At 47.9% G+C, this 26,515-nt stretch overlaps 1 protein-coding gene across 3 annotated transcripts in view; it reads left to right on the top strand.

Annotated features, from left to right (window-relative positions):
* Positions 1 to 26,515, top strand: part of SLCO2A1 (solute carrier organic anion transporter family member 2A1) — a 106,360-nt gene that overhangs the window by 78,179 nt on the left and 1,666 nt on the right. For all 3 annotated transcript variants that reach the window (XM_050965471.1, XM_050965470.1, XM_050965469.1), the window contains 8 exons: positions 1,934 to 2,067; positions 4,627 to 4,708; positions 6,104 to 6,268; positions 7,194 to 7,383; positions 12,942 to 13,101; positions 23,050 to 23,219; positions 25,306 to 25,370; positions 26,052 to 26,172. In XM_050965471.1, the coding sequence (XP_050821428.1) occupies positions 1,934 to 2,067; positions 4,627 to 4,708; positions 6,104 to 6,268; positions 7,194 to 7,383; positions 12,942 to 13,101; positions 23,050 to 23,219; positions 25,306 to 25,370; positions 26,052 to 26,172 (1,087 nt within the window). The remainder of the gene's footprint in view (positions 1 to 1,933; positions 2,068 to 4,626; positions 4,709 to 6,103; positions 6,269 to 7,193; positions 7,384 to 12,941; positions 13,102 to 23,049; positions 23,220 to 25,305; positions 25,371 to 26,051; positions 26,173 to 26,515) is intronic.

Below are 26,515 nucleotides of genomic sequence, written 5' to 3'. Positions count from 1 at the left end.
AGTCGCCCCTTGATGACATCACCCACCCAGGAATGGATTGGTTCTGGTCAGGGCAGCCAGGCAATTGTTCTGGCTGGGTGTGGGCTTTGCTTGCACTGGACCTTGGTTTATTCCTGGATGGCAGGAAGTCTGGGCTGAGAAGCATACACTTAAGCCTGCTGTTTGTTCCTTTTCCACTTATAAAGGCCTAACAATGCAGAGATGCACTTTCCATGCCAACCCCAGTGCTCTTTCGACCTTGGATGAGTAATGTCGCCCGGCCGAAGGATGTCTGTGCTGCAAGTGCAATGACCCTCTTGTCTCTCCTCTGGTCCCTGGAGAAGGGTGTGAAGCTAATACCTTCGGAAATTACTCTCATTAAGGCTGTCTCTTTGCTAGCTGAGGTGACAGGCTCTTCCCTTAAGCTTAGTGAGCAGAAAGTTGCCAAACCTGGGAACAATGGGACAGGGATTCTTTCCAGGAAAGTGGCTACTAAAATTTCCAGTCACCTTCTTGACTCTACAATCCTTCTGTCAATCTGGATTCCGAGCATGCCATCTACCCAAAGGCAAAGGATGATGGAATAGAGACTTCTTTAACTCCTTCGCCACTGAGTGGCTTCTTGGGAAGAACTTTGAATCCTGCATCAGTTAGATGCTGATGTAACTTTTCCAGGCACTCCCAGAGTGCACGGCTGTTTGGACATGGAGTCCTCGGTTAGGCTCATCTCCATCACATCATGGGCTCTTTCTAGTAGCAGTGAAGGGTTAAACCTGCATTCTGCACTGCTAGTGCTTGATCCTGCATCTATTACAAATAATGACAGAGCTCCTGTTTCCTTCAGTGGCACAAGATCATCAGGTAGATCCCAGGCCCACAGCAAGCCCAGCACAGACTTTGGCCTTGGCCTGGAGATTAACTGCAGGCCTAGAGACCCCACCAGTCACCAGGAATAGATACACTCATGGTGCTAGGAGGTTCTCTGCAAGAAATGACAGCAGCTGCCTTGCTGATTACACAAGGCAGACAGGGCACCATGAACCCTCAAGCCCATGTCCACCTCCTCAGCCAGCTTTGCTGTGCCAAGGACCAGCTGGACATGCTGCCTTGCTTGGACCCCCCAACCAAGACTGTTACTCCTAAGAGAGAGGGAGGCAGCTGAAGTCTGAGCCTGGCTGTGCCTGCGTTAATGAGGCTGTGCAGAGCTGTTCAGCACACTCCCTGGGAGGGGCTCCTGGCCAGTCAGCATGCTGCCTTTGCTTGGCTGTGACTAATGGACTCCAATGCCTCACCTCATGTGTTGGCTTTGAGAACCCCCTCAGCCCTGCTGCCTATATTCAGATAATGGGGGTGTGGCTGCAAAGGAAGTGTTCCAGCATGAGCCTTGGCCATTCAGAACTAGCTCCTGGTAGGGAAGGGAGAGTGCATGGGGCAAGGCCCCCTTGTAGGATCATTTGGCCATAAGCAGTGACCCCTGTGGTGTGGAAACATTTAGGGACAGATCCTCAGCTGATATAAATCGATGAAGCTGCATTGACTTCAGTGAAGAATATCTCTGTGACTTCAGTGGAGCTACGCCCATTTACCCCAGCTGGGGATCTGGCCCTTGGTCTATTTTACAGGAGGCTTCATATAAAGCTTCTTGCTCCTCTAACCCCTAGGAAGTGGGTTGGAGTGGATTAATTTTTTTCTCCTTGCTTTTATTTTGGGCCAAGAATGTGTAAAAATAAGAACTAATTAGGACAACCATGCATGGGGATCAAACCTGAGACCTTGAGACTAACACACGTGAGTCCCTAGGTTCTGAGATAAAAGACTAGCTCTGATGAGTCAAAGGGAGTTGTAGACTCATATATCTGTATACATAGTGTAGCCACCTAGGGGGACAGTCATGTTATGCTTACGGGAATTGTATTAGGACACTGGGTAACTTCACTCCTCCCTGTGTTTTCAGATCTCATGAATCTGACACCACATGACCAACGCTGGATTGGAGCCTGGTGGCTGGGGCTGCTCATCTCTTCCGGCTGCCTGCTGCTCACCTCCATTCCCTATTTCTTCTTCCCTCGGTACATGTTCAAAGGGCAGGTAAGACCCAGGCATTGTAGGGGCAGAACATCATCTTGCTCAGAGCAGGTTTGTGGTGTTTTATGTGGTGATACATGTCTCCTTCAAGGGCAGTTATGGGGAATGGAGACAAGGGAAGATGGACAGCATATTGGCCATTCTGACATGTGCTTGTGAATCTTGGCAAGTGAATCTATAAGGGACTGACTCCTTCACTTTCTTGCAATTAACCTGGGTGGAGGAGAAAACCAGAACTGGCCTTCAGCACGCAGGTGGCAAGCTGAGACTTCTTCTTGTCTGCTACTCTGTCCATTTGGTTAACTCATCCTCCCTGCACTCCATCCTGTCTGTATGTTCTGTCCACCTGGTGAATCCTTTCGCATACTAGACTGGGAACTCTCTGGGGCAGGAACTGTCTTCTCTGTTACTTATTACTATGGTGCCTAGCACAATGGAGCCATGGTCCTTGCTCGGAGCTCCCAGGCAGAGGTGACGCAGGGGAGGGTATGTGTGGTCACATGCCCCCCCACCCTGGATTTGCTGTTTGGCTTATATAGAGCAAGCTCACACGGACTGAGCATGCTCAGTAACACTGTTGAAGCTGGCTGCCCCCAATCTGCCCCCCCTCCCCACACACACACTATCGGCAGGCTTGGGTTGTCTCTGTTCCCAGGTGTTGTAATACAAATAATGTACAATAATAACTGGATTTTTTTCCTCACATAGAAAGGACCCTACGCTGCACTGGTTCCTCTTGTTTTACCGCTAAACTTACAGTGCATGAATATCTGGTTACCAAACTATGTCACGAGCTGGTGATCTCAATCCACACTCAGTCATTACACTTGGCACCTGGGTGCCAATGTCATCCCACTAGCTGAGCGGGGATATTGAACCTCCCTAAATTAGGGCCTGCCAGGTCAAGGCTGAGGCATGTTGGCTGAGCATGTGGAGAGGCTTGTGATGTTTCTGGTTTGCGGATAAATGGAGGAGTTTCACACAATGCATCATGAGCCTGTGGAACTTATTGCTACAAGCTATCACTGAGGCCAGGAGCTTGTCAAGATTCAGAGAAGGATTGGACATTTATGTTGATAATGAGACTATCTGGAGATATACGGAAAACAAGAGTTTTGAAAGGGACATAAGCCCTTCTGCTTCAGTGCTTTAACCAAGCTCAAAATGTTCAGCTTCAGGAAGACATTTTGCCTTGGGACAGGTTAACCCATAACAGCCCATGGCAGGAGTTCTTCCGTCTGAAGCGGCTGGTGCTGGCTAGCATTGGGGATGAGATACTGGAGACGATGGACTTCTTGCATTTCCTATGTTACTATTTCGTTCACCAAGGCTGTCTTTTATCACCACTGCATTCACTTAGTTGTATTTTTGTGTAAGACATTATCCTCTCCACAGGAATTGAGGTTTCACTGCACCTTGCACCTGTCTTGTTAGCCTCTTTCCTCCCATCTCCCTGCTATAGCCACCTTGGCATTCTATGCTTTCCTGCCCCTTCTCTCCCTCCCCTTACAGTGGCATCACCACCCCCATCCTTGTCCTGTCTTCTCCAAGGTGATGTTCTCTAATGATAACAGGGACACCATCAGAGGGCTCCCAGGGGAAATTGTTCAAAGTGGAGCTCTGCTGCGGGGTACCAGCACCATGTCGAGTTGTGTAGCAGCGCTGGTTGGGAATTTTTCCACAATACATTTTTTTGGGTCAGAAATGCTGATCCATTGAAACAGATTGCAGGAAAGGGTTGGTCTGGACAAATTCCCCATTTTGAGAGCAGTTTGGGCAGCGACAGGGGGAGAGAGAAAGGTTTGAAATTGTCAGAATGTCCCATTTTGATGTTTTCAACATGAAAAGTTCCATTTTTTGCTTTGAAACAGCTCTTCATTCCAAAATGTAAGTTAATTTATAGTAAAAAAAAAAAAAAATCAAAATTGAAACAAAACATTTCATAATTTTCTTTCAGCTGACCCAACTGGAATTCCCCCCCTCCCCGCCCTGATATTTGGTACATTCCAATTTTTGAGATATTTGACTTTTCATCCCAATTTAGGGTGTTTGTATTTTTTTCAAAATTTCTCAGACGGGAAAACCATTTTTCATCCAGCTCTACTCTAGTGCCTAATGGGGCAGATTTGAGAAGCCACTCAGATAATTAACTCCTTCACTGCCGCAGGCTGAGCAAGTGCCTCAGCCTTGGTGAAAGATCAAAGAGTAGCTTGGCTCCAGCAGGTGGAATGCCAGGACACAACTGGCATGTCCAACTGCACCAGAGAAGCACATCTCCTTGTCTTCCCCTTTATGCACCCTGGGGCACTCCCTGCACTGAGCACAACAAGGGCTGAGTTGGCTCGTGTCAGAGCAGGCCAGCCAGTGCTTTGGAAGGGGGCATCTAAGCTTTCTTAATTGTCAGGCTGTCACCCGTGCCTCTGTGCGTGACCACACCTGCATGACAGCTGTCTCTCTGATACAGTTATGGGGTAGTTTCCAGAACCTATCACTCACTTGGAGAAAGCCAACTGTCTGCCAGTGCCTCTCGGAGTAAGCTGTTCTTCTCTCTGCTCTCCCCAGGATGCGGGCGCTGAGGCAGACATGCTGAAGAAGATGGAGAAGGCAAAGGCTGAAGAAGTCTCCTTGGCAGAATTCATTAAAAGTAAAGGGCTCCTGTTCTAGACTTTCACTTTAACTGTTTGAGTGGCTGATAGTGCAGTCAGGAACTGGAATGACTCACATGGCTAGGCAGGCACTGCATAACTTCCTGGCACATTGCTGCCTATGCTCCTCAGGCCTTGCTGGCAGCACTCGCAGCTAGTCTAATCTGGAGCTGAGGGACAAATATTTCAGTGTGCCCAAGCCTCATATTCAGAAGTGACTTTAGTCTACCACACTGCAAGTCAATGGGACTTAGGCTCCTAGGGCCCAAGTCTCTTTGAAAGTGGGCTTGAGGCTCCTAAGTCACTTAGGCACTTTGGACAATAGTACCCAGCATGTTGCTCTTACCAAATTCTGCAGGGGATACAAAGTGCAGATCAATGGCAGTAGGTACTGGGTCTACCTTCAAACTTGTAACGGCAATCTAAGCCAGCCTGTTTACATGTAGCTCTCTCTAGAGGAAAGAGATCTCAGGGACACAAGCACACTCTGACACAGCAATTACACGTTGTTAGCAAAGGATGTGCCACCCTCCCCCAGGGGTAGCACACTGTACCACTGCTATGCTGCCTGGGAGCTTCCAGACAAGGATATTTCCTCTTCCTCATGCGGACAAATTGCCTCTAAAAAAAAATGGTCAAAGTTAAGGAGGTGATCAATAGAATGACAGTGGTCCATGAGTAACTTGGGGTCAGTCAACTGTCTGTGGCATATCGCTAGGCTGGCCAGCCTTATGCAAGTCATCTCAGATTGGCCTTTCGGAATAATAAATTACACTCTGCCATTTATTCAAATGAACAAGTTATGGGGTACATAACTCTTACTGCAAGGTTAATTTTCCTTGCAATCAGAGTCCAGGAGCTGGATCTTCACCTGGTGTAAAACAGCATGGCTCTATTAAAGTCAATGGAGTTTCATTGGTTTACACCAGCTGAGGATCTGGCCCACATTTTAACAAGTCAGCATGACACAGCTAGACAATATTACAAGAAGGGCAGGGTGTCTAAATTCAGAATAACAGACACAGAAAGAAGAGGTCAATGGTGGGGCTCGAGGCAGCCTTTCCTCCAGTGCCTAATTTGCTGAGCCCTGGCATATCTAGGCTCAGCAGTTCATAGCCCCAGAACCTCTGGGCTTGCCACCTCAGTTATGAATGTAAAATAATTGCTTGAGCCCCAGGACTTCTCTCATTACAAATTAAGCACTGCTCACCTCCCTATTCCAATATGACCATTCTTCTGGGAATTGTCTCCAATAGCAGAACCCACATGTGCTCCAGAGGTTCCTGTATTAAATCATCATAGAAAGGCTGTTCCTAAGCTTTCTCTTCATGGGACGAGCTGTTGGCATGACCTCTTCCTTGATAAATTACTTCTTCCTTCTTGTTTCCTTGTAGAATTCCCTCGGATCTTTCTCAAGCTGCTCCTGAATCCCCTCTTCATCCTCCTGGTCCTGGCTCAGTGCAGCTTCTCCTCAGTAATAGCTGGTCTCTCCACCTTCCTCAACAAGTTCCTGGAGAAACAGTATGGCACCACCTCTTCCTATGCCAACTTCCTCATTGGTGAGACACATGTCCATGTCCCCGTGAAAGGGGGCGAAAGGTCCTGAATTCAAAGGGAAGATTTGAAAATCAGCAAATGCATTTACACATGGGGGGCACCCAGTCCATGATTTCCACCGCTTTTTAAAATATAAACAGGGAAAACATGGGAAATAATTCTCCTGGCACTGCAGCTGGGGAAGGATGTAGGCAAGTTTCACAGACCTCCACCCTCTCTGGTCTTGAGCCAATCCAAGTCGTTTCCCTTTTCCTGCCCTGAATGTTTGTGGGGATGAGGCCATGGTGACCTCATCAGTCGGGCTGTCCATGATTGATCTTACTGTTAGTGGGCTAGAGGCTGCTCTCATGTACACAATGCAACCTACTGACTTGGGCAGGCAAAGTCAGGTAGATGTTTCAAATCAATTGGTTAGAGAAACTTTTCCACTGATGCACCAAATTTGACATTCGGTAGATGTGTAAAATTAATATAGTCTCCCTGCCATGGGCAAGATCCTCTGCCACGCTGCAGCAAACGGGCTGTCAAGCCAGTTTAACAAGCCACCTAGGAATTCCCCCAGCCTTGAAGGCATCCCTCAGAGGAACAGAGCTGGCCTAACGGTTGTACATTGTCCTCCTTGCAGCCCCTGACTTAGGATCAAAGCCGGGGAAGGAGGAGGCATGGCCAAATTGGTGCAAAGGTGCTGCTTAGAGTTTATGAAAAATAGATGTGATATCACCAATGAAACTTCCCAGCCTGGGGTAACTAGTTCGCATCAGGTACTGTGGCAATTAATTGGCCTCAGGAGATTGAAGGGTCTGTGGTTCCCCCTCCCACCACAAATACCTAGCCAGCCCTGCTCTTCTGAATGTCCGTACTGAACGGCTCTTGGCCAGGAGAGCTCTTCACATGCACTCATAGCTGCTGCCTCTTCTCTCATTGCAGGAGCTGTGAACCTGCCCGCGGCCGCACTAGGGATGCTTCTAGGAGGAATTATCATGAAGCGCTTTGGCTTCTCCATCAAAGCCATCCCACGGTTTGCACTGGTGGTGCTCCTCATCTCCATTCTCTGCTGCCTCCCCCTCTTCTTCATGGGCTGCCCTACACAGACCATTGCTGGGGTTTATCCACCCAGGTAATACAGAGCTGTGCCAGTGAGGAAGGCTGGCTGAGAGTATAATCCTGTTTGGGCCATTAGAGTGGGTTTTGAACCTGGGAACCTTCATTGCTAAAAGCAGGAGCCTCACCAACTTTAGCCAAAGGAGTTAAGAGTCGTCTACTGCTGCTGGTTAACAGATTATCTTCTTACACTAGAAGAGGCCGCAAAATGCAGAGTGGAAATTAATGTCCACCAAGTACTCAGATTAGTTCCACCTCTCCTTCACTCTGGTCCTTCTACTTTTCTCTTCCCTTCCTTCTTTGGCCAATTCTTTTTCTTGCCCTCCTCTCCCCTCACTCAGTCCCTGGCCCAGTTACAGATCACACAAAACCCACAGCCTTCTGTATGTTTATACTCCAGTCACACTACAGTTTGACCACACCACAGACACTCCACCACACAAGGCCATGGCCATCTATGGGCCACTTAGGAGTTCATGATGAGGAGAGCACAGTGAGGCCTTCCCATAGCCAGCCCACAGCACACATTGGCTTCCAATCAGGCCTGGCCATTCACTGCTTCTCCTTGTAGCAGTTGCAGGAGGCTCTCCTCCTCACTCGCTCACTTCAGCCAAGTGCAGAGGGAACCAGGCCATGTCCTGGTAGCAGGTTTAAAACAAATAAAAGGAAGTTCTTCTTCACACAGCGCACAGTCAACTTGTGGAACTCCTTACTTGAGGAGGTTGTGAAGGCTGGGACTATAACAATGTTTAAAAGGGAACTGGATAAATTCATGGTGGCTAAGTCCATAAATGGCTATTAGCCAGGAAGGGTAAAGAATGGTGTCCCTAGCCTCTGTTCATCAGAGGATGGAGATGGATGGCAAGAGAGAGATCACTTGATCATTGCCTGTTAGCTTCACTCCCTCTGGGGCACCTGGCATTGGCCACTGTCAGTAGACAGATGCTGGGCTAGATGGATCTTTGGTCTGAGCCGGTACGGTCGTTCTTATGTTCTTATGTTCAATGCAGGCTCTCACATATGCAGCCCCCATAGCACTGACACATTCATTTGCCAGGCAAAACTAACCCTCCACGTTGCTCCCTTTGCTACCTTCTGCTCCTCAAGATTGCATATCTTGGGATGAGCCAAATCGACCATATGTCCTTGCTGTGACAGCACAGAATTTCACAACCACCCAGAAGAGGAATGTTACACACCTCCCCTTGGTGGGCTCCCCCAGGACTGACTGAGCAGAAGAGTGTTTGGAAAAGGGCAAGTATTCTGTATCCTGGCTGCCTCTGAACCAGGGAGTACCACTGTGCAATGGCGTCAGCTTCAAAAGGGCACTCTGAATGCTGATTGGCTGACAGGGTTAGCACATCCTGGGAAGTTCCGCCTATCAGAGGTGGTCCTTCCAGGAACTTGTCAGAGTATGGTCTTTGTGTCTGTTGGGCATGTGAACTATTTCAACATCATTTCCCATCTAATTTCTGCAGCCGCTGGCTATTAACATAACCAGTTACTGGGCTCAATACAGGGGTAACTGGGTGACATTCTATGGCCTGGGTTATACAGGAGGTCAGACCAGATGATCATTATGATCCTTTCTGGCCTTTAATCTACGTCCAACCTACTGGGCCGAAATATATCGGCCAGAGAACAGAGAGGGTATACAGCACAGAGCACCCCTTTCCAAACGGGTGCGGTCATAATGTTTATGTGATGACTCCCACATCACTCAAAGCTACCTCTGTAAGTTTCATCCCTACATTTCTATACGGGAGAGGGGCTCTGGCTAGTGGAACACCTGCCCAGCCTGAAGGCTGTTAGTACAGCCAGCCGGCGCTCACCCTCCTTCTCTCAGAGAGTAGCCTCTCTGACTGTGTGAGAGGGAACTCTTGGCTTTTATTGTCTCCTTTTACTTATTTAAGATAAAGTTGCACTTGGTCTCCATCTCAAGCTCGTTGGTTTCATCAGACCATTTCCCAGCATACTGCCAATATCTTAAGAAAGGGCTTCCACACAGTTGTTTCTCTTGGCCTGTGATAAGCCCTCTGTCCCAGGGGTGCACTGCTTGCAAACAGGAGGGGCCAGGGGCTGGCCACTCTATCCATTCTTTCTCTCCCCTTCACCCTCCTGTAGTTAAACAAAAAACACTTACATATTTCTAACCAAGGAAAGCAACACCAGCGCTTGGCAAACAGACCTCTAGGAAATGGCTGGCAGTATTTGTACGGTGCTCAGGAGATCTGCATTGAGTGTACTTCATTAGCAGTGGTTAATAGTCATTGGAAATGTTGACAATTTAAAAAATCCCCAAAAATATTTGTCCATGTGTGGAGGTGCTCTAATTAGCCATACAGCATAGTGTTCAACCTGTATTGTTTGGATTTGGGGGTGGGAGTGGGGGAGAAAGCTGGTAAAGGATCTACGAGACAGGAAGGATAGTTTTGTGGGTACGACATTGACATGGGACTAGGAGTCCTGGGGTCATTCTCTAGCTCTGCCACAGGCTCCTGGTATGACTGTGAGCAAATCACAAAACTGCTCTGTGCCTCAGTTTCCCCTATGTAAAATGGGGATGATAGCATTTCCCTACCTCAATGGGGAGTTGTAAGGATACATCTATTACTGATTATGAGATACTCAGATACTGCAAGGATGGGGAGATGAGAGAAGAGCATCTTCTCCAGGGAAAGTTCCTGCTTGTTGGGGCCATCTGATTCATTCCTATGGGGAAAAGCACATACCTGCCATTCTGCTTCCCTGCACAAAGCAGAGAGGAATCTCACTCTTGGGCCTGAGGCATGAGCCTGGCTGGCTCCAGGCTCCTGGTAGGAGGCAAGAGAAGAATCCTGGAAGTTGGTCACATTAGGAAAGGGAATCTCACTTGTAGCCTACTTCTCTGAAGAGCTTGTCCTGCCAGGATTCTCACTCTCGGCTCATAGCTTAGTAGGATAAGGCTGGATCCTATGATGCTGGCTTCCACACACCAAAAATTCCCTCTTCACAAGTGTTTTTAATGGCATCTCTGGCAGGACAGATTTAGCCATAGGCAGAGAGAGTGACCCGCATCAGAGGCAAAGAGCTCCCCTGACTCTCCCTTCAGTTGATGGCAGGATTTTAGTGGCACAGTCCTGAGAGCCCCCTCCAGCACCTCAGTGCTATTTTCCATCTGGGCTGTTTTCCTCAGGCACCTCCCACTTGGAGAGGCCAGGATTCAGAGACAGGAGTGAAACAACTTAGAATGAAATCCTTTGCAAAAGAATCCCAGTCACCTCAGGGCACAGGTACCTAACTCAGTATTTCCATTCCTGCAGGGTGTCAAAGGCCTTAAGGGTCATGCCATAGCTGGCTCAGCTCTTAGCTGAGACATTTAGAAGGCACCAGTCACGACAGCCCCTCCACTGAGCTGCACAAAGCTTTTGTAAGGCACGGGCCATGCTTTCATTCATTACTGTTCTCTTGTTGCTGGAGCCAGACTGGCTGCGTGCTTCAGGAGCTCAGATCGTCAGCCTCGGACCAGCCAAGAATTCCTCCCAGCCTAGAGTTCAACACTGTGTGTTAATTGAGGTGGCGCTGTTCTGAAGAAAGAGAGCAGGTTACTCTGTAGGGGCTGGTAATACTTACCTGGGGGTCTCTGAGCACATTACCGCTGCAGTTCCAGGCCATTCACCCTTCTTTGCAGCCTGAGATCAGAGTCTGGACAAGTGAAGCAGAGCTGCAGAGAGTTCGGGCTTGCAGGCTCTTTGGAGGTGTCATTTGGAGCTATGGGTCAGCACACCCATGCCCTCTAGTGGTGTCAGGATTCACTAAGATGTTTGTGTATGTCCGGTCGCTGTCAGGGAGGGCGCAGTCAGCTTGGGGGCAGTGTCTGCTGACCAGGCTCTGGGATTGAATTGCCCCCATCACTTACTGACAATTTGCTGTGTTTTGATGGAATGCAGGGAGCACGTGCCATGCTGCTGAGAGAGATCTGCATGCTGTGATGCTGTGTATTAAAGTCTGACTTTACCTCATTCCTGCCTTGGAAATGCTGGGGCAAGGTCAGGGAACGTGGCCCTTGAACTCCAATACACTGCTGGGAGGTGGTGATGGTTTTTAATTTTATGTTTTAATTTGAGACCATGTTTGTCACTCCCCAGCTTGAAGGCATGGGCTGGAGTTTCTCTGATAATTGTGTAACACTGACAGACCCCGGTTGTCAGCAGAGCAGGCGGGATTGAACCTGGGACCTCTGGAGCTAAATGAATGAGTCTCTACTGCATGAGCTAAAAGCCATATGGCCCTTAGCTAAGGCTGTAGAGCAGACTCTAATCTCTCTCTCTCTCAGTAGTCTTGGTGCCACTAGCTGGGACAGAGCACCATACCCAGGAGGTGTGTGGGTTACAATTGAATGGGAGGAGATGGCAGGTTGGGAGACTACAGTGGAGAACAGGCATTTGCCCCTTTGCTCCCACATCTAAGCAGCCTGGGCAGGACAAGTAGTAAGTGAGTTCCCCACTGTTGATTGTAGGGAACCACTGTACACAGAACCCCTGGCTGGCAGAAGTGGAGGGACCACAATCCACATTCCTTGTCAATTTGAGTGGGGAGGGCAAAATCCTACAGGTCAAATAGGGCCAGGAGAAGGGATTTAACTGGAGATTGTTTTCTAGAGAGAGAGCGAGAGAGAGAGGCCCCCTTCCACCTCATCATGAAGGCCCAGTGAACTCAATTCACTTCCAGGGCAAGGTTTGGGCTCAGCACTTTCTGGCTATTATTTGAGCCACTCCAGACACTGTCTCTTCTCCCCAGTGGCTCCCTTAACCTGCTCCTCTCCTTCCCCTGCAGGTTGCTTGGGTCAAATTAACTACCAGGCTAGTCAAACTCTTTCTATGGTCTGATGTCTTTTGGCCAATGTCTTCCATTGCTCTGGAAATCTTCCCCACCTCAGTGCCAGCAGCCCATGAGTAGTGGAAAATCCCTTTTACCTGGAAAGCCCCAGGTGACTGTTAGCTATTTGCTGCAGGAAGTAAAGCATACTCAGTCTGTCCTGCCATCCACCACGCCCCAGGATCTGACTGAGTGTAATCCCTGAAGATGGATTACTGGGTCATATGTTACTGCAGAAGTTTACTGCTCCTCCTTAGTGCTAACAAAAGAAAAATCAGTGTAGGGAATTTTGTCCTGTGAAGTTTAAATTCAGCCCTTGCCTCAGTTTATATGTTCGAGCTAACATGCTTCCAGTTTCAATTCTGATTGAACTGACATTCCCCTCACTTCCGATTTGGGTGTTATGTGGTTTCAGACAGAGGCCTTAGCTCAGTTAAATTTCTAGGTATCTGATTATTACTTTTCTACCAAAAAAAAAAAGGGTGTGAAAGTTTGTTTGCGTGCACATGTGAGTAATTACTGCTAAGTTCACTGTAAACTTTAGCAGTACCTGCCGGGGCATAAGAATCGGGCACAAGGCCAGGCTATTGCATGGCAGTGGCCCAACACAAACAGAGACAGGGAAATTGGTTAACCACGCAGAGAATGCAACAGGGTGGGTTTTTTCCCCTATCCTTTTTTTATTTTCTTATTTTATTTTTTCCATTTTTTTGGCAGTACATCAAGTTCCCAATCACAAGCTAAGTGCCCCACTGGGTGCTCCTGTTCAGAGTACCTCTTTCACCCAGTCTGTGGAGACAACAACGTGGAGTATATCTCCCCCTGCGATGCTGGCTGCACGGATTCCATTGTTAATTCCTCCACACCCAAGCAAGTGGTAAGTAGTGGCAACTTGGATTCCAGGGGCTGGGGAGATGATGCGCTGCTGAGCCATCTGGCCCACGTAGTCACATTGACGGGCTGGAATCTAAACTGTTTTCTGGAAGCCCACTTCCAGAAACGTGGGCTTCAGATGTCTGAAGCCACTTCTAGCTATGGTGATCGTTTTCTCAGAATCAAAACCCAGGGTGCTTTTGCGGTGACATTGTTGCGGGTTGCAAAACAGTCCCGACAAAGGGCACTTCTCTCTAAGTGTGCATTGGTATTGCCATGCCAGCTTCTGACTCACCAGTAGCGTGTGCATACTTCTCTGAGCACAGGACTTTCCCCAGAGCTTCATGTTCGGAATAAGGTGATCACGGAACACTTAGACAAGTATAATTAATGTTGCCTCAAAGCAAAAGAAGAGCTTTGATGAGGCCTGCAATCATTTGACTTTCTCCTTCTTCACACCAAACATGATTTATCACCTTGGATGCCTGTTCCTCTGGATTATCAGTTTCAGATTAAACACTGAACAAATTCTGCTTGGCGTAGCAATACATCTCGAACAAGCATTGTGTAGCTGTTAAAAATGTCTAAAGTTTTAATCAAAGCAATGAAAAATGGAGACATTTCCAATGTCCTGAAAGCTGAACAGCCCTAATCTTTTTAGTCTTTCCTTGTATGGAGGCCGTTCCATACCCCTGTTCATCTTTGTTGTCCTTCCCTGAGCCTTCTTCAGTTCCTCTCTGTTCTTTTTGAGATGGGGCAACCAGAACTGGACACAGTATTCAAGGTGTGAATGCTCCATGACTTTATATAGAGGCATTATGATAATTTCTGTCTTATTTTCTATCCCTTTCATAATAATTTCTAACACACTATAGGAGTTTTTGACCACTGCTGCACATTGAGTGGAAGTTTGCAGAGAACTATCCACAATAACTCCAACATTTCTTTCTTGGGTGGTAACAGCTAATTTAGACCTCATCATTGCATATATATGTATAGTTGGGACTGTGTTTTCTAATATGCATTACCAGGGCCGGCTCCAGGGTTTTTGCCGCCCCAAGTGGCAGGAAAAAAAAAAAGCCATGATCGCAATCAGCGGCAGCTCCACCACACCACTTTCTTCTTTGACGGCAATTCGGCAGCAGGTCCTTCCCTCTGAGAGGGACCCGCCGCCGAATTACCACTGAAGAGCCCGACGTGCCGCCCCTTCCCCTTGGCCACCTCAAGCACCTGCTTGTTCTGCTGGTGCCTGGAGCCGGGCCTGTGCATTACTTTGCACTTATCAACGTAGAATTTCATCTGACATTTTGTTGCCCAGTCACCCAGTTTAGTGAGATCTGTTGTAGTTTTTCACAGTCAGCTTTGGACTTACCTATTTAGGACAATTTTGTACCATCTGCAAACTTTGCCACTTCACAGTGCACTACCTTTTCCCAGATCATTAATGAATATTTTGAACAGCACAGGCCCCAGGAGAGATTCTTGGGGGACTCCGCTGTTCACCTCTCTTCATTGTGAAAACTGACCATTTATTCTTACTCTTTTTTTCCTTGTCTTTCGAACAGTTACTGACCCATGAGAGGACCTTCCCTCTTATCTCATGGCTACTTTGTTTCCTTAAGAGCCTTTGATGAGGGACATTGTCAAAGGCTTTTTGAAAATCCAAGTGCACTATATCGACCGGATCACCTTTTTCCATGTACATATTGACTCCTTCAAAGAATTCTATATAAACTGGGGAAGCTCATTACTTTTTAGTTTGTCAGTCTGTTCTAAAACCTCTTCTACTGACGCATCAATCTGGGAGAATAATTCAGATCTATTATCCAAAAAGAGTAGCTTTGATGTGTGAATCCCCTTCATATCCTGTGCAGTGAAGACAGATTCAAAGAATTTATTTAGCATTTCTGTGATGACCTTGTCTTCCTTGAGCACTCATTTAGCACCTTGATCATCCAGTGGCCCCACTGATAGTTTGGCAGGCTTCCTGCTTCTGATCTTCTTACTTTTTTTTTTTGTTACTGTTAGATTTTGTGTCTTTAGCAAGTTTCTTCTCAAATTCTTTCTTGGCCTGCCTTGATACACCTTTACATTTTATTTGCCACAGTGTGTGCTCCTTCCTCTTTTCCTCATTAGGATTTGACCTCCAAATTTTAAAGGGCATCTTTTAGATTGCAATGCTCTGCTGTTTAGTGAGGGTGGCATTCTTTTGGTCCTCCTGCTGTCTTTTTTCATTTGGGGTATACATTTAGTCTGAGCCTCTATTATGGTGTTTTAAAGTACTTTGCCTGATGCTACAAGCTACAGGTCTGCCTGGGAGCAGCCATGCCCCAGCCCTCCACCTGACAGATGTTAGCAATAGCTCACTTGAGATGCATGAGGTTCTGCCCCTGAGGTCTGATTGGCAGCATCCTAGCATGGCTGATTGGCCTGCTGTCCCCATTTGAGTCAGCAGCAGAAAGTTATTTGAACTAGTGGGCTCCATCCTGCTCTGGACTCTGTGCCTTATACTTCCTGCTTCCCGCTCCTATGTCCCCAGCTTGATCTTCTGGCCTACTGACCCATCAGGCCTGTTGGCATCTGTCTTGTGGTTCCTGACCTGCAGTTTGTCACCAGCCTCTGAGCCCCTAGTACCTGACCTGGCCTGACTCATGGGTCGAATCTCCAGTTTGTCTCCTGCTTCTGACCTCCTGAAGTCCTGACCCAGCTGGCTCTTGACCCCTGTCTTGTGACTGTGGACTCTGGTTCTGGTAGGTCTGCAGCCCACAACCCAGCTGTGACAGGCATTTTATCCTCCTGACTGCTCTCTTTATTTTCCATCTAACTAGCATCCTCATTATTGTGTAGTTCCCCTTCTTAAAATTAAATGTCACTGGGGTGGGGGTTTTGGTGTATTTTCCCCCCTACAGGAATGCTAAATGTAATTACATGGTGGTTGCTATTACCAAGTGGTTCAGCTATCATTACCTCTTGGACCGGATCTTGTGCTTCACTTAGGACTAAATCAGGAATTGCCTCTCCTTTTGTGGGCTCCAGGATTAGCTGCTCCAAGAAGCAGTCATTCATGGTATCTAGGGTAAAGCCTCACCCCTCCCTCCGTGAAAGCAGCAGACAACCGTTTCACGCCTTTTTCCCTGGGTGAACTGTTCAGACGCTATAGCATAGCAAACATGGACCTTGCTCAGATCAAGACTGCAAACGTGGACGTTGTAAACACCTCGCGCATTCTCGTGCAGTCTATGCTGAACCAGGACCTGCAAAGCCAGGTGAGGAGGAGGCAGCTACGGTAGCACGGCAATGAGAGTGATGAGGACATGGACACAGAATTCTCTCAAACCGCAGGCCCCTGCACTTTGGAGATCCTGCTGGTAATGGGGCAGGTTCTAGCCATTGAACGCCGATCTTGGGCCCGGGAAACAAGAACAGACTGGTGGGACCGCATAGTTTTGCAAGTGTGGGACGATTCCCAGTGGCTGCGAAACTTTCGCATGCGTAAGGGCACTTTCATGGAACTTTGTGACTTGCTTTCCCCTGCCTTGAAACACCAGAATACCAAGATGAGAGCAGCCCTCACAGTTGACAAGCGAGTGGCAATAGCCCTCTGGAAGCTTGCAACGCCAGACGGCTACCGGTCAGTCGGGAATCAGTTTGGAGTGGGTAAATCTACTGTGGGGGCTGCTGTGATGCAAGTAGCCAAAGCAATCATTAAGCTGCTGCTACGAAAGGTTGTGACTCTGGGAAATGTGCAGGTCATAGTGGATGGCTTTGCTGCAATGGGATTTCCTAACTGGTGGGATGATAGATGGAACCCATATCCCTATCTTGGCACCGGAGCACCAGGGCACCAGTACATAAACCGCAAGGGGTACTTTTCAATGGTGCTGCAAGCACTGGTGGATCACAAGGGACGTTTCACCAACATCCACGTGGGATGGCCGGGAAGGGTTCATGATGATTGTGTCTTCAGCAACACTACTCTGTTTAAACAGCTGCAGCAAGGGAATTACTTCCCAGACCAGAAAATAACAGTTGGGGATGTTGAAATGCCTGTAGTTATCCTGGGGGACCCAGCCTACCCCTTGATGCCATGGCTCATGAAGCCATACACAGGCAGCCTGGACAGTAGTCAGGAGCTGTTCAACTACAGGCTGAGCAAGTGCAGAATGGTGGTAGAATGTGCATTTGGCCGTTTAAAGGCACACTGGCGCACATTACTGACTCGCTCAGACCTCAGCCAAACCAATGTCCCCATTGTTATTGCTGCTTGCTGTGTGCTCCACAATCTCTGTGAGAGTAAGAGGGAGATCTTTATGGCTGGGTGGGAGGCAGAGGCAAATCACCTGGCCGCTGATTACACGCAGCCAGACACCAGGGCGATTAGAAGAGCACACCAGGAAGCACTGCGCATCAGAGGAGCTTTGAAAACGAGTTTCATCGCGGGCCAGGGTACGGTGTGACTACTGAGTTTGTTTCCCCTTGATCAACCCCCCTCTTGATTGACTCATTCCCTGTAAGCAACCCACCTTCCCACTTCGATTACAGCTTGTTTAAGGAAATAAGGTCACTCTCATTTAAAAATCATGTATTCTTTATTAAGTCATTATAAAAAGAGGGAGAGAACTGACAAGGTAGCCCGGGTGTGGTTTGGGAGGAGGATAGGAGAAAGGAAAAGGCCACTAAAAAAATTTCAAAGTAATGACAGTCTTTTAGTTGGGCTGTCCACGGGGGTGGAATGGGCGGGTGCACGAAGCCTTCCCCCATGCGTTCTTACACGTCTGGGTGAGGAAGATATGGAACATGGTGAGTGGTGAGGGTGGTTACACAGCGGCTGCAGCAGCACTCTGTGACCCTGCTGCTGTTCCTGAAGCTCCACCAGACGTCGGAGGATGTCAGTTTGATCACGCAGCAGCCCCAGCGTTGCATCCCGCCACCGCTGATCTTCCTGCCTACACCTCTGATCTACCTGCCGCCACCTCTCATCTCGAGCGTCCCTCCTCTCCTCACGTTTGTCCCTCCTGTCCTCACGTTCACTGGCATCTTTCCTGTAATTTGATACCACGTCCTTCCACTCATTCAGATGAATTCTTTCATTGCGGGTCACTTCCATGATTTCCGAGAACATTTCGTCTCGCGTCTTTTTTTTCCTCCGCCTTATCTGAGATAGCCTTCAGGATGAAGTAGGGAGGCTTGAAAAATTTGCAGCTGCAAGAGGGAAGGAAAAAAGAGACAGAAGTATTTTAAAAGATACATTTTACAGAACAATGCTTATACTCTTTCACCGTGAACAACACTATTCACCTTACATAGCACATGTGATTTCACTACAAGGTCGCATTTTGCATCTCAATATTGAGTGCCTGTGGCTCTGGTGTTAGAGATCTCACAGATGCAGGTCCGGGCAGCAGAATTCAGCTTGCATGAGTCCATGGTAAGCCATTGTCTTTCGGCTTTTGCAGCCTTCATATACACAGTGCCCTCCTTTCCCAAATACCAAGCAAATCCTGTTCAGTGCTGCTTCTTTCCTGTTAACATGCAGCAGCAGAAACCACCTCCCATTCAATTCTCTGGGATGATGGCTTTACCTCTCCCCCCACCGTATGGCTGGTAGCAGGGATGATTCCTGCGAGCCAAATGCGAAAAAGCTCAGTGCCATTACCCCCCCTCCCCTCCACCTGCTTGGCTACCTGCAAGGAAGGATTTCTTTTAAGCAACAGGCAAACAGCCCAGTAGGAATGGCCATCTCTGTGCCCTTAATTAAATTCCTGAATTTCAACCAGGTTACCATGAACGATATCACTCTCCTGAGGATTACACAGCAAGATAAAGAACGGATATTGCTTGAATGCCAGCAGTCACTGGGACCATATGCAGCTAGGCTTTGTCATGCAATGATACCAGATTACTTGCTACATGCATGACATGGTCAAGTGTCCTACCATGGAGGACAGAATAAGGCTGCCTTGTCCAGAAACCTTCTGCAAAGGCTTTTGGAGTACCTCCAGGAGGTGTCCCTGGAGGATTTCCGCTCCATCCCCAGACATGTTAACAGACTTTTCCAATAACTGTACTGGCCACGAATGCATCCCAAGTCCTCAGGGCAAATTTAAAAATGCTTGCTTTTATACCATGTTTTATATTTACAAAGGTACACTCACCAGAGGTCACTTCCATGGCTTCATTGTCTGGACTAGTGGCTTGGGAGGGCTGGGAGGGTAATTCCGTCTGGGTGAGAAAAAGCTCCTGGCTGTTGGGGAGAACGGAGTGCTGTGTGCTCTCTGCAAGCTCGTCCTCCTCTTCCTCCTCCTCATCTTCCCCGTCCGCAGAATCCTCAGCCATGGCTGAGATTACCACCCCCACCTCGGAATCCACGGACAGGGGTGGGGAACTGGTGGCAAACCCCCCTAGAATTGCATGCAGCCCAGCGTAGAAGTGGCACGTTTTCGGACCTGCCCCGGACCTTCCGTTTGCTTCTTTGGTTTTCTGGTAGGCTTGTCTGAGCTCCTTAACTTTCACAAGGCACTGCACTGAGTCCCTGGTGTGGCCTTTCTCCATCATGGCCTTGGAAATTTTTTCAAATGTTTTTTCATTTCTTCTTTTGGAATGGAGTTCTGTTAGCATGGAATCCTCTCCTCATATAGCGATCAGATCCTGTACCTCCCGTGAGGTCCATGCTGGAGCTCTTTTTCTATTCTCAGGAGACTGCATTGTTACCTGTGCTGATGAGCTCTGCGTGATCACCTGTGCTGGTGAGCTCTCCACGCTAGCCAAACAGGAAATGAAATTCAAAAGTTTGCGGGGCTTTTCCTGTCTACCTGGTCAGTGCATCTGAGTTCAGATTGCTTTCCAGAGCGGTTACATTGGTACACTGTGGGATACCGCCCGGAGGCCAATACCATCCATTTGCGGCCACACTAACCCTAATCCGACATGGCAATACCGATTTCAGCGCTACTCCTCTCGTCGGGGAGGAGTACAGAAACCGGTGTAAAGAGCCCTTTATATCGATATTAAGGGCCTCGTTGTGTGGACAGGTGCACAGTTAAATCGGTTTAACGCTGCTAAATTCGGTTTAAATGCGTAGTGTAGACCAGGCCTCAGTCACTGTCACCATCCTGTCAGATGGTCAGTGGTATATTCCTACTGCTGACTCTGCATGTGAAACTGGAAGCATTTCAGAGAATGCTACGAGGGAGGCCTTGGACTTTAATCTCTTACCTAGCAGCCTAAATTTGGCCTCCAGGTCCTCTCTCCTGCCTTTCCCGATGTCAATGGTACCTACATGTACCATGACCACTGGCTCCTCCCCAGTACTACCTATGAAGTTATCTAGATGTATCATGAGATCCATTACTTTCACATCCAGTAGGCAGTTCATCATGTCATTCTCCTGGTCATCACAAATCCGACTATCTATGGCTCTAATAATTGTTTCTGCTACTATTATGGCCTGTCTCATCTCAGTAACTGGGTTCCATGCCCTGGAGGGATATCCTCAGTGCAGAAGATACCATGACATCATCCGGAAGGTGAGTCTCAACTGTGGGATCATATCCGTCCACTCCAGCTTGATGATCTTGCCTGCAAGTTAAAGAAGTATGGGCTGGATGAATGTACTATAAGGTGGATAGAAAGCTGGCTAGATCGTCGGACTCAGTGGATAGTGATCAATGGCTGCATGTCTAGTTGGCAGCTGGTATAAAGTGGAGTGTCCCAAGGGTCAGTCCTGGGGCAGGTTTTGTTCAATATCTTCATTAATGATCTGGAGGATGGCGTGGACTGCACCTTCAGCAAGTTTGCAGATGACACTAAACTGGAAGGAGTGGTAGATATGCTGGAAGGTAGGGATAGCATACAGAGGAACCTAGACAAATTAGAGGATTGGGCCAAAAGAAATCTGATGAGCTTCAACAAGGACTAGTGCAGAGTCCTGCACTTAGGACGGAAGAATCCCATGCACTGCTACAGACTAGTGTGACAAAGTTCCTCCTCTACCTTGGAGAGTCCTGCTCTTATTGGCAGATTTGCTCGCCTCAGAGATCTTCCCCTCTGGTGGAACCCACAGTCTGGGCCAACTCCTCCTGTATCTGATCAGGAGTTGGGAGGCTTGAGGGGAACCCGGGCCCTTCCTCTATTCCAGGTTCCAGCCCAGGGCCCTGTGGATTGTAGCTGTCTGTAGTGTCCCCTGTAACAGCTGCATGACAGCTACAACTCCCTGGGCTACTTCCCCATGGCCTCCTCCAAACACCTTCTTTATCCTCACCACAGGATCTTTCTCCTGGTTTTTGATAACACTTGTACTCCTCAGTCCTCCAGCAGCACACCCTCTCACTCTCAGGTCCTTGCGCCTCTTGCTCCCAGCTCCTCACACACATACCACAAACTGAAGTGCGCTCCTTTTTAAACCCAGGTGCCCTGATTAGCCTGCCTTAATTGATTCTAGCAGCTTCTTGATTGGCTGCAGGTGTTCTAATCAGTCTGTCTGCCTTAATTGTTTCCAGAAAGCTCCTGATTGTTCTGGAACCTTCCCTGTTACCTTACCCAGGAAAAGGGGACCCACTTAACCTGGGGCTAATTAATTTGCCTTCTATCACTCTCCTGTAGCCATCTGGCCTGACCCTGTCACACTAGAGACCGAATGGCTAGGCAGCAGTTCTGCAGAAAAGGACCTAGGGGTTACAGTGGACAAGAAGCTGGATATGAGTCGACAGTGTGCCCTTGTTGCCAAAAAGGCTAATGGCATTTTGCGCTGTATAAGTAGGGGCATTGCCAGCAGATCGAGGGACGTGATCATTCCCCTCTGTTCGACATTGGTCAGGCCTCATCTGGAGTACTGTGTCCAGTTTTGGGCCCCACACTACAAGAAGGATGTGGAAAAACTGGAAAGAGTCCAGTGGAGGGCAACAAAAATGATTAGGGGGCTGGGACACATGACTTATGAGGAGAGGCTGAGGGAACTGGGATTGTTTAGTCTGCAGAAGAGAAGAATGAGGGGGGATTTGATAGCTGCTTTCAATTACCTGAAAGGGAGTTCCAAAGAGGATGGATCTAGACTGTTCTCAGTGGTAACACAGGACAGAACAAGGAGTAATGGTCTCAAGTTGAAGTGGGTGAGGTTTATGTTGGATATTAGGAAAAACTTTTTCACTCAGAGAGTAGTGAAGCACTGAAATGGTTTACCTAAGGAGGTGGTGGAATCTCCTTCCTTAGAGGTTTTTAAGGTCAGGCTTGACAAAGCCCTGGCTGGGATGATTTAGTTGGGGATTGGTCCTGCTTTGAGCAGAGGTTTGGACTAGATGACCTCCTGAGGTCCCTTCCAACCCTGTTATTCTATGATTTCCTGCCCCGTGACTTTCATCCTCCTTGACACACAGGGGCTGTCAGACAGGAGGTGGAATCACTCTATGATGTACCTAAAAGTCTCCTCCCTGAACCTCTGTCTGCCTATGCTCCTCCAGCTCAGCCACTGTGGCCTTCGGAGCCTCTAGTCTGTCTCTGAGAGTCATGAGTATCCTGTACCACATGCACACATATGCTATCTGCCCACAATCATATATATTGCTCTGAACGCAATAAATTGGTTACCCCTTTGCCTTGCTGCTGGTCTGCCTGCACTGTTGTACTCTTATGGTTTTATAGCCTAAATTTTGAGTATGTTTTTTAGGTGTTTTGTTTTTCAGTAGGACTTTTAGTAACTGTGTGATCTAGCTCTTCCTGGGTTAGGCCAGGTTCCTGTTGAGCAAGCATCACTAGTAAGCACTGAATGATGACTTCACAATATTATTTTTTTATTATTGGCCATGTTCTTCTCACTCCTACCACTGAGGCCAGTGCCATTACTCCATGGAGAACTGGTGAAAGAAGAAAACTGGGATGGTTAGAGTCCCGAAAACTCTGCTCCAGATACACTGATCTCAAGAGATGTTTTACTTTCTTTTTTTAATGCCCTAAACAGGTCTATGTGAACTGCTCCTGTATCCACACTAAGAATGGACAGTCCTCAGCAAAGACAGGTTCCTGTCTGGTCAGCTGTTCCCATTTACTCCTTCCTGTCGTATTCCTCATCTCATTTGCTGCCCTGGTAGCCTGCCTGTCTCACAATCCCCTCTACATGATGGTATTACGGTAAGCGACAAAGTTCAGTTTCATGGGACCTCATATGAAGTATCACATGCAAAGCACTGGCAAATTTCCTCCTTATCTATGACCAGATCTTCTGGTTCTCTCCACAGTGGCTGCCTCATTCCTTACTGCTTGGGGTGACACACCCCTCCTTGCCCATGTATAATAGTCTGTGACTATTTATGGCACCCCTACATGGACTTTTGAATTGGAGCTCAGGGAGGGCAGTTGGGGAACTCTTTCTCTGATGTGGTCTGCTGGATGTGGAGTTGGGGATGCTATTCTGGCTAGTGGAGTGAGTGTCTGTGTGTGGTGGGGGCTCCAAAAGAGTTAGACGTTATGCGGTTGAATAGGTCACACAGCCTAGGTCTATTACTGGCAAGAGGCAACTAGGAGACTGGGTTTGGTATGTTGTCTTTTAAAGAAAGGCCAGGAAGTATGGGCCAGGTCTTCAGCAAGTGCTGATTGGCTGAGCTCCATGAAAGTCAATATCATAATTAAGGGATATCAATGGAGCTACCTGGATTTATGGCAGTTTTGGATCTGGCCCTGTATCTTCCTAGGCTCACAACCAGAGGTGAATTAAGACTAAACCCAACCCAGATCCACCAACTTTTTGGACCCCCTTAAGACATAGGACTTCCCAAGAGCTTCTTCCTCCTAGTTGAATGCAGCAGACCCTGCCTCTTTCTCATTTATCTGCCCTTCATCCCTATCTCCCCGCTGCATGCTCTTCAGCCCAAAGCTACTTTCTTCACCAGGTCAGAACTCACCTATCTCCTCCAGTCCTGGCCAGAGACCAGATTTCCAAAAGAATAGCGTCCTTCATATACTCAAGGAAGGTGTGAAATTGCTGCATGGCCCCGATGAAACTTGCTTATTAGATATCTGAATATACCAAGTCATTGGGCCAAATTCAGATGTGATGTAAGTGGTGGTGTAAATTATATTCCACTGAGTAAATGCAACAGTAAAATCAACCAAGAGGCTGTGGAGCTCCTCCCACTCTTTACCTTCATCCTGTCTGCTGGCTGCCTTTCCTGCTACTTCCCCTTTCTGTCCTTGAGCACATCAGTTCCTTCCACCCACCGCCAAGGAGTGACTTACATCACCAGTGAGCTGAGCAGCATTTTGTCTTAGAAATGGGTTTCTAACAAGAAAACCATCTTGTTTCTAAATCAAGTTTTGCAAACATTTTTTGTTTCAAATGACATTTTCTGAGGGGGTTTATGAAAAAACAGAAACTGAAAAAAAATCAGTTTTCAAAAACAACCAATATTTCAAAAACTGGAAAATGTTTGTTTGGGGTGAGATTTTTAAAAACCAGAAATACTTCAGTTTTAAAGATCCAACAAGTTTTGGGTTTTCATAGAACATGGAACTGGAAGGGACCTCTTGGACCACAGTCCAGTCACCTACTGTCGCAGATGTGTAATCTGTCATATAATGTTTTCATATATTTATCAAGCTCCATCTTAAAGCTAGTTAGGTTGCTTCCTCCACTCTTAGGTTGCTTCCCCCACTATTCATTTTGGAAGAATATCCCAAAACCTCAGTCCTGTGATGGTCAGAAACTTTCTCATTTCCAGCCTAAATGTACTCACCGCCACTTATACCCACTTGTTCTTGTGCCAGTATTGTCTGTTAGCTTAAATAGTTCTTCTCCCTCCCAGGTGTTTCCCCGCTAATGAATTTATTGGGCAATCAGATCCTCTCTCAGCCCTTTGTTTTCAGTTTTTCACTGGAAAAATTCTGCAAAATATTTAAGGGGAACTATTTCCCCTTTATTTTGATTTTTTTCACAGAAAATACTTACCATTTTCTGGCCAGCTCCAATCACCAGTGACGTCCTCTCTGAATCTGGCCCATTCCCTCAGGAATTACTTAAACATCCCTTTCCCCCACATCTTTCAAATCAAGAGAAATCTGGCTTGACTGTATCTTTAAGCCTTGCACATTCTATGAGACGTGGTGAGCCCCAAGCCACCGGAATGCAGATTCCAACCTGTTCATTATCTACACAGGGCAATGCATCAAAAATGATGAGTCCAACTTTTGGATCTGATCTTCTCTAACTTCTCCCCTACAGGTTGGTGAACCAGGATGAAAAGTCCTTTGCTATTGGAGTCCAATTCTTACTGATGAGACTGTTAGGTGAGTGTCCGTCTGACTCGAGCTCCCTGTACAAGCCACCAATTATTGCACAAACTGGGAGGAAACAAGCAGGCTTGACAAAGCCCTGGCTGGAATGGTTTAGTTGGGGATTGGTTCTGCTTTGAGCAGGGGGGTGGACTATTTGACCTTCTGAGGTCCCTTCCAACCCTGATATTCTATGATTCTGTGTGAATCATATAATGTTATAGCGCAGGTCTGAGCTGGAGACTGGAGAGAGGACAGGATTTCTTTTGACTGTCTAAGTGCGTGTTTGGCTGAACACTTAGTTTGCAGCAAGCCAGGATCTAAATCCAGCTCCTGCTGTTTGCTGTGTACACCACTGCTGTGCACTAAGAGTTCCCTTGTGCATGTTGAATTACCCCACTTGACACAGGAGTAGATCAGAGCACACTAGGGAATGTTTAACACATGGCAGCAGGGTCCACTTGGATAGTTAGTGTGCAACAGGCTAGTGCTCCACCTGGGGTAAAGCAGATGCAAAGCATCAGGCCTGCCCCCAGGTGGAGCAGGATGCCAGGCTGTGTTTGAGGGCTGGCTGGAAACACCCTCCATGCAAACAGGAGAGGAAATTTAAACAGACAGCTGTGTCTATATTGCAGGGCAAGGAGTGTCATGCTGGTCTCACATGCTTTCTTCCCCTTCTCCCTCTGGCCATGGCAGCCTGGTTGCCTGCTCCAGCTCTCTTTGGTCTCATCATTGACTCCTCCTGCCTCCACTGGAATAAGCAATGCAGGAAGCGAGGATTCTGCGCCTACTACAACAATGACTTCCTTCGTAGCAGGTACTCAGAGCCAGCTCTCCTGAGGACAAGCCCATCCCCGGCTTGGAATGGGTCAGGCCGGTGGTTCTCGGGAAGCCATATGCTCCCACTGCCATCAGAGCCCCAGGCCCTGGGGGGTCCATTTTGACAGCCAAGCGGTGGCAGAAGGTGGCATTGGGAGGGGAGTTCCTGAGAGTTTTTCTCTTTTCAGTTGGCTCGGAGGATTGAGAAAGACGTCAGGGGGGTGATCAGGCAACTGGCTGCATCCTCAAGATAGTCCAGGGACTTGGGAGCAGGAAAACCAGACCAAAGGAGGGGATTGAGAGGAGATTGTGGGAGAGGAAGGGCATGTGCAGACATGGTC

Source organism: Gopherus flavomarginatus, chromosome 8 (genome assembly GCF_025201925.1).
Source record: "Gopherus flavomarginatus isolate rGopFla2 chromosome 8, rGopFla2.mat.asm, whole genome shotgun sequence".
Lineage (NCBI taxonomy): Eukaryota > Metazoa > Chordata > Testudines > Testudinidae > Gopherus > Gopherus flavomarginatus.
Note: the sequence above shows the minus strand (reverse complement) of the source record. Positions and strands in the feature narration are given on the sequence as shown.